This window comes from Aulonocara sp. 'chitande type north' Nkhata Bay, linkage group LG4 (genome assembly GCF_057382095.1).
Source record: "Aulonocara sp. 'chitande type north' Nkhata Bay isolate Kocher_YH1m ecotype deep benthic linkage group LG4, A_spYH_male_GT1.1, whole genome shotgun sequence".
NCBI classification, from domain to species: domain Eukaryota; kingdom Metazoa; phylum Chordata; class Actinopteri; order Cichliformes; family Cichlidae; genus Aulonocara; species Aulonocara sp. 'chitande type north' Nkhata Bay.
This window is the reverse complement of record NC_141347.1, coordinates 4,857,505-4,865,723: the sequence shown is the minus strand read 5'-3', so window position 1 is coordinate 4,865,723 and position 8,219 is coordinate 4,857,505. Positions and strand designations below refer to the sequence as shown.

The 8,219-nt window shown below is 42.0% G+C and overlaps 1 protein-coding gene across 1 annotated transcript; it reads right to left on the bottom strand.

The window, feature by feature from the left end:
- Window positions 1–4,649: 4,649 nt before the first annotated feature.
- Window positions 4,650–6,356, bottom strand: LOC147331810 (ferritin, middle subunit). Its single transcript, XM_086288080.1, has 4 exons — window positions 6,029–6,356; window positions 5,468–5,614; window positions 5,165–5,290; window positions 4,650–5,060 (listed from the first exon to the last, which is right to left on the bottom strand). The coding sequence occupies exons 1-4, from the start codon at window positions 6,128–6,130 to the stop codon at window positions 4,905–4,907; spliced, it is 531 nt and encodes a 176-aa protein (XP_086144206.1). The 5' UTR covers window positions 6,131–6,356; the 3' UTR covers window positions 4,650–4,904.
- Between the last annotated feature and the right edge of the window lie 1,863 nt (window positions 6,357–8,219).

The window sequence follows — 8,219 nt, the reverse complement described above, 5'->3', positions numbered from 1 at the left end:
TTACGCACACCCCACTTTGCAGTTATTTGTAAAAAATGTTTGGAATCATGTCTGATTTTCGTTCCACTTCTCACGTGTGCACCACTTTGTGTTGGTCTTTCACCTGGAATTCCAATAAAATTGATTCATGTTTGTGGCTGTAATGTGACAAAATGTGGGAAAGTTCAAGGGGGCAAAATACTTTTGCAAGCCACTGTAAAATGCTGTGTTTACTTACTGTTTACTTTAAAAGTGTTTACTTTATGAAGTGCCTTGAGATGACTGTTGTTGTGATATACCGCTATATAAATAAACTGAATTGAAACACTGACAGAAAATTGATGAATGTTTTCTTCACATTTACCATCTTTATAGAGGCAGTAGATACCTACATGGCAGCACCAAAGGAATGAAAAATTGAATTTTTGCTGAATCTGTCCCCTTAAAAAGTGCTCTCCAGTACACGTTTCAACAATGACTATTAAGAATAATACATATTTCACAATAATATTGTCTTATTTGAATATATAAGGATGTTGTGTGCGATGAACCTAACTCAAATTGAAGCTAGAAAATAAAGCGTACCAGTCGATGTCATCACACTAATGCAAGGGTGAAAAAAAACGGGTGAAAAAAATGTAATTGGTTGATTGCATTTAATTGATGGGTTTATCATTAGTACTGACCAAACTACTGATTGCCATGATATCCTTGATCTTTTGGCCCTTTGCTCCTTTGCTGCCCTCAAAAATTTGCATCAGCTTGTCTGTTAAGTTGTCCAGCTGAGCCAACCCATATGGAAAAGATATATATAAATCTTATAAAGTTTGTATCTGTCTTGTGTGAAACTGGTATGAAAAGCATATAAGAGTGAAAACAGATATAAGATCCCTTGAAAAATTATATAATGAAACTTGTATGTTTTGGATACTTACTAAAACAATGTATGAAATTAATGAAAAAGTGGCCTGCAGGGGTTTTGTAGTGATCTGCGCGAACTCTGCATTCACCTGGAAATAAAACATACATAAATATAGTAAACTAGAAGTTTAAATACAGACTGTTGAATCAACACACTTAAAGTTTCTGAAAATTTGAACCATCCGTGAAGTTTGTCAAGACCTAAACTGTTTGTAGCTGAATTTTAAGTTTGACGTGTCCTTTTCCATGACAACAGCATTCACAGTTAATTTAGCCTTTTCTTATAATACCGTTATAGGGGTTTTCCCTACACAGCACTACTCAGCATGACTTTGATGGTAGCCTTTCGGTTAGACAGCCTTTTCCAATAGCATGATTCGCTATTTCCCCCCCAAATTTTTAGTACCTGCTTCATTGTGGTTCATGTTGAAAATCACCCCCATTATTGGGTGGTGACGTGGTGACGTCATTTGGGGCGACTGGAATCGATAAGGGAATCGTTTGCAAAAATGGCAAACAATTCCAAGGAATTGAAACAGTGGGAACCGGTTCTCAACAAGAACCGGGTTTCGATACCCATCCCTACACATCAGTGCTGACATGTCCCTAACATAACTGGACAGGTGGATGACTTTTAATGAAGGTGTAAACTATTAATAGAGGTCTAAACTTTTTATTATTTTTTATTATTTTCTTATTTATACCTGGCTTTTTGACCATGACTGTTCTGTTTTCCGTCCGTTAGATCAATCAGCTTTGCTTGATTAACTGTATTCAGACTAAAATACTTTAAAGGCTAGCTTCAAAGCCAAATGGTGCTCAACTGTTTCTTTGTGACAGGACTGGCAGCCAGTATGACCCAAAACACAAGAATCAGTTTTTAATGAAGAATAAAGTCTATAAAAATATGATTTTTGAGTTCTAGAGGTTGTTCCTTTAATGAATGTTGGCAATCTTGATAACCCAGCAAACCAGAGTTTTCACACAATATTTTAGGTTACATTATAACTAGGGATGGGTATCGAAAACCGGATGGGTATCGAAAAAAATCTAAATTTTAGATAGAAGCTAGCGAGCTAACTTCCTGCTAACTTCTAACTCCGTTAAATGTCATAAATTCCGTTTTCATGGATGCCTGGATGTTAAACTCAATTGTTACACCTGGTAGAGCAGAACGCTGATCATTTTATTAAAGATGAAAGACTTTAGATAGTTTTTCAACTCTCAGTAATGCCACAGTGATCGTTTGATATATGGACCTGCAGCAGAGTTTAGGCCCAGACACGACGTCAGACTGAACAATCGGATTAGGGGGGAAATTCCAACAGTGTGCACTATGTGCTTCAAATATTGTGTGTAGTTTTTGTTGTATACAGTTGTCAGCCAGGCATCTAACTATGAAAAAATTACACTCCAAAAGACCCCGGGCTTCTGAAAAAACAACCCCAGCTTAAGCCCAGTAAGCCACCCCGATCCAAAGTATTCAGAATACGTTACTCTCATTGAGTAACATAACAGAATGTTACAAAATACATTTTGGGCATGTATTCTGTAATCTGTAGTGGAATACATTTTAAAAGTAACCTTCCCAACACTGAATCAGAATTTGCACAACTCATTTCAGTTGTTCTATATTTGGAAGTAAACTTGGCTAGTGTTTTGTATTGTGTATTGTACTGAATAAGTACAATACACAAGGCCACCACCATCGTCCCCGTGCCCAAGAAGTCTTCTGTGTCCTGTCTCAATGACTACCGCCCTATCGCACTTACACCCACCATCATGAAGTGCTTCGAACGGCTCGTCATGAGACACATCAAGACCCTGCTGCCCCCCTCACTGGACCCAATGCAATTTGCATACCGCCATAACCGCTCAATGGACGACGCCATCTCCACTGCACTCCATCTTGCCCTGACACACTTGGACAAGAAGGACTCACACGTCCGAATGCTGTACATAGATTTCAGCTCAGCATTTAACACGATCATCCCCCAACAACTGATCGGAAAGCTGAGCCTGTTAGGCCTGAACACCTCCCTCTGCAACTGGATCCTGGACTTTCTGACCGGAAGGCCTCAGTCAGTATGGATCGGGAACTGCACCTCCAGCACCACCACACTGAGCACTGGGGCCCCACAAGGCTGTGTGCTCAGTCCTCTGCTGTTCACACTGCTGACTCATGACTGTGTAGCAACACACAGTTCAAATCACATCATTAAGTTCGCTGATGACACGACCGTGGTGGGTCTCATTAGCAAGAACGACGAGTCAGCGTACAGAGAGGAAGTGCAGAGGCTAACGGACTGGTGTAAGGACAACAACCTGTCTCTGAATGTTGACAAGACAAAAGAGATGGTTGTTGACTTTAGGAGGACACGAGGCGACCACTCACCGCTGAGCATCAACGGCTCCTCTGTGGAGATCGTTGACAGCACCAAATTCCTGGGCGTACACCTGGAGAAGGACCTCGGCTGGTCCCTCAACACCAGCTCCCTGCACAAGAAAGCCCAACAGCGTCTCTTCTTTCTGAGAAGACTGAGAAAGGCCCGGCTTCCACCACCAATCCTGACCACCTTCTATAGAGGAACTATTGAGAGCATCCTGAGCGGCTGCATCACTGTCTGGTTTGGGAGCTGTGCCATATCAGACCGCAAGACCCTACAGCGGATAGTGGGAACAGCAGAGAAGATCATCGGGGTCTCTCTACCCTCTATTGAGGACATCTACACCACACGCTGCATTCGCAAAGCCACCAGCATTGTGGCTGATCGGACACACCCCTCTCACACACTCTTTACACTCCTGCCATCTGGAAAAAGGTACCGAAGCATTCGGGCACGCACATCCAGACTGTGCAACAGCTTTTTTCCACAAGCCACCCGTCTCCTCAGCAAAAAGGGACTGACTGATAAACACGCACACACACACATACACTAACATTATCACTCAGCTTAACTCAAATACCTCAAAACATTGAGACTGGACTGACTAACCAACACAAGCGCAAACACACTGACCTACACCACCAAACCATCGCACACACCAACCTGTAAATGCTCTTTTGCACAATATTATTACTAGATATATTATATATTTTTTTTTTTTTTTTTGCACTAACTTGTCTTGTAGCACCTTGGTTCCTGGAGGAACGTTGTTTCACCTCACTGTGTATTTTTAAACTGTATATGGTTGAAGTGACAATAAAGTTGAACTTGAAAGGCATAAGGTAAAAAAAAAAAATGCAGGCTGTAATGTAAAACACCTTTAGTTCTTTTTTTTTTTTTTTAATTTTACCTGCTTTAAAGATGTTAACAGAAACCGAATATCTCCAGTAGATGGCGATGGTGCATTACAGTAATATCCATAACAAGGCAAACAGATTTGTACCAAAAAGGAACACCCACCAAAGATTCATCATAGTAAAGCATTCGATCACATGTCCACTTTATTCCATATTTTCATGTTAGTTATTGGCTGTTATATTTAGATCTTAACATGAAGTAATATACTTTTGCCATTTCGGATGTGTGGTGCTTGTTGAAGCTGCCATAGCGATGTCCTGCAAGTCCAGTAATATTTACATCTGATATGGCCTCGTTTGTATTTGGTGCCAATAAGTAGAAATATTAACTGAAAGAACTGAGATCATCTTTAATCTGACAAAGTCAGTAATGAAGTTGTGATTTAGTTTTTGGACTGCTTGAACTAATCAGTAAAATGAGTCACAGATGCAGACAGACCAAAGATCCAGCTCAAAATGTTTATTCAGATGAACAGATCAGAAACATTTCCAAATGTCAGACAGCTTAGAAGCAGAGCCATACCCTGATAACATCCATCGCTCCATGTGACATTTCACACAAACACCACAACATACAAGAACTGATGCCAGCTTTAAAGTAAGGAAATCAGGAAAGAAATCAGCTGGAGCAGAAGTGAGTTTACTTCAAAGCCTGTGTTGTTAACATGCTGACTCCAGGCTCACTTCTACATCTCAGCATTTAGCTCTTGTCACCCAGAGTGTGCTTGTCAAACAGGTACTCTGCCATCTTGTTGTTGTGGGCATCCATGCGGGTGAGGTTAGTGATGTGGTCACCCAGCTTCTTGATGGACTTCACCTGCTCATCCAGGTAGTGGCTCTCCAGGAAGTCACACAGCTGGGAAAACAAACTACAGTTAACATTTGATGATTTGTCAAACATACACAGCATGAACTAGTTCAGTCTTTAACCCCAAACTCTTCCCTCCAACTCCCACTTACATGAGGGTCATTATGCTGAGAAGCCAGCTTGTGCAGGTCCAGCAGAGCCTGGTTGACATTCTTCTCCAGCTGCAGAGCACACTGCATGGCCTCCAGCCCGCTGCCCCACTCGTCACGCTCTGGTTTCTGCACAACAAACAATTCTGTTAGAGACTGAACACTTGTTTTAAGCTCTGTATACACATTACACACTAACGCTAACAACAAGAGAACAAGTGTCATAACACTGCTCATTAATCCCAGTTTCTGTGTTAGAGACACAGTCAGGTATGTCACAGCAGGACTGGTTCAGTTTGTACACACCTTGATGTCCTGGAGTAAGACGCGACCTCCTCTCTTGTTCTGGAAGGACAGCAGCTTGTCAGCGTGCTCCCTCTCCTCATGGCTGTTCTCCTTGAAGAAGTGGGAGAAGCCTGGCAGGGCCACATCATCACGGTCAAAGTAGAAGGCCTGACAAATCAGACACAGGTTATTAGTACACAGCACCAATTCTTCTGCAAATACAGCATCGTGACAAACAGTTATGGAGACAGACATGATTCATGATGGACAGTTCAGCTGGTTTAGACCGAGGTAACTGCTGAACTCGAGACTAAAGAAAAGCCAAACGAAGCACGACGCAGCATTTGGGTTTTTCGGTGATGTGTTTGGGGTGAAAATACACTCCGCATCTGGCAACCTGCCCAACTGTGATAAACAACCAACAAACGAGCTGCGACTGAAATCATGCATTACTGAAATTAGCAACAACATACCGGACTTTACATTTAACGACTCTACTCCGTTCTCTTTGTCTAGCATTAAGCTAATATAGCTTGAGACTAAGGTTATTACAGACATCAGCATCACATGACGTGTTCTCACCATAGAAGTGTAGGTGTAAGACGCAAACAGCTCCATGTTCACCATCCGGTTGATGGCGGCCTCGCAGTCGCGGTGGTAGTTCTGGCGCACTTGGGACTCCATTTCGGCTGGCGTTTCTTGTGCTTTTTATTAACAAAAACGGTGCAAAAATAAAGCTTCACGTCGACTTTATGTGTAGTGTTCAAGTAGAAAAGGATTTTTCTTCCGAAGTGCAGAGTAGCTGAAATACAAAGCGGGACGAAGTCAAGAAGTTCCGTTCAAACACTGTTGAAGCAAAAACTCCTCAAAGATTTCTCCCCTGGTGTGAAACGGCACACTCGCGGGTCCCTGTATTTATACTCCACCGGAAGTGCTCGTGCAAGATGTGACGTATGTTTCCACCAATCACTGAGCCGGGGCGTCTGTACCAGCTGTGACTCACAGGATGAAGTTGCATTTTTTTCTCCTCCTGATTCGTAGAAAACTCATCATCCACTTTAATGTTTAATGTGACCTGCTGGGAGATAGTCACGTGCAATGACAAAGCATTTTCCGTAGTTCAACAGGAAATAAGCAACATGGGTAAAATATATAAAGATTTTCTCAAAAAACATGTAGACGTCCTGATGGACATGAGAGCCGATATGCACACGCACATGGTATGAATGTATTTGTTTAATACTGTTTAAAAATACTGTTTAAAACGTTTATTCCAAACCTTGCTTCCAATGTGCCAGACCGTCCGCTAATTTTTAAATAGCAGTACTTTCCTAGCCTTTTCAAGGGCTTTTAAGCTCTAAGTTTTAATATGGAGATTGGTGGCTTTTTTACTCATTTTCATTCCTGCAATGATTCATGCATAAAAAAAAAGGAACAAAACTCAAGTGATGAATCAGTCGTGTCTACTCCTAACAGAGAACTTAGCAAAGAACCTATTTTAAATTATAGCTTTTGGCACTTTGTTACTAGCTGTGTATAACAAAGGACATAATTTATTTCAATTTCTTTAGTTGAATCTACCACCAGTCCTGAAGATAACACAGATTAACAGACATTTTCTCCCCCATCAACATCTATCTTCCGGTACCACGTTACTAGGCTGCCTATACTCAGTACCTGTGTGGTACCATTACCACAGATCACACGTCCAAAAGACCTCAGCAACTACAAGCTAGTAGCACTGACCTCACATCTGAAGAAGACCCTCGACAGGCTAGTACTGAAGCATCTTCAGCCCCGGTTAGGTCTCCATTGAATCAACTGCAAAAGCCTATCAGTCTAGCATTGGGGTGGATGATGTCATCATCTACCTCCTGCACCGAGATCGTGCTACCTGAAGAAGCCTGGAAGCACAGTTAGGCTAATGTTCTTTCTCTAGTTTCTCCAGTGCTAACCCCATCCAACCTGGACTTGTGAGGGACAAGCAGTCAGGGGTGGACTACTACCTGTCCCAATAGATATTGGACTATCGCACTGGCTACCCACAGTATGTGAGGATGCAAGGCTGTGTTTCTGACAGGCTGGTCTTCAGTACAGGGCCCTATAAAGAACTGTGCTAGCACTATTCCCGTTCACTCTCTACACTGCAGACAGTTACCAACCTAGACTGTCATCTGCAAGAGTTTCCTGATGACTCTGCCATAGTTGGCCTTATTAAAAGTGAGGATGACTCAGAATAAAGACAGTGGACTCAGGAGTTTGTGGACTAGTGCCAGCAGAACCATCTCCAGTTCAACACGGGAAAACCAGGAGCTGGTGGTGAATTTCCACAGGGGCAGACCCACCACACCAACACCAGTGAACATCTAGGGAACTGAGACCCTGAGTCCCTCACCCAGTGGTTTTGGAGAGCTTGCCAAAGTGATAGAATTATGATCCCTCTTAGCCATGGACTGACCTCCCCAAAGCTCGACCTTAACATTACTGAAGCAGTGTAAGAGTACAGAACAGAAAGAGGCCAACAAAGAAGAGCTTTGCACGTTCTTTAAGAAGAAGCCTGGAGAACTATTCCTAAAAACTGCATAGAGAAATGACAAGAATGCTATCTACGAGAGTTCAGCCTGTGGTATATAGAATATGTAGGATAAAGGTTTTCATACCAAAGTATTGACTTTAAAGCTCGGTAAAAATGTGAAAACTAGATTTTCATGTATGTATGCAGATGTTCCAGTACATCTTTGAACGTCCTTTTTTGTGGCAAAATATAAAGGAC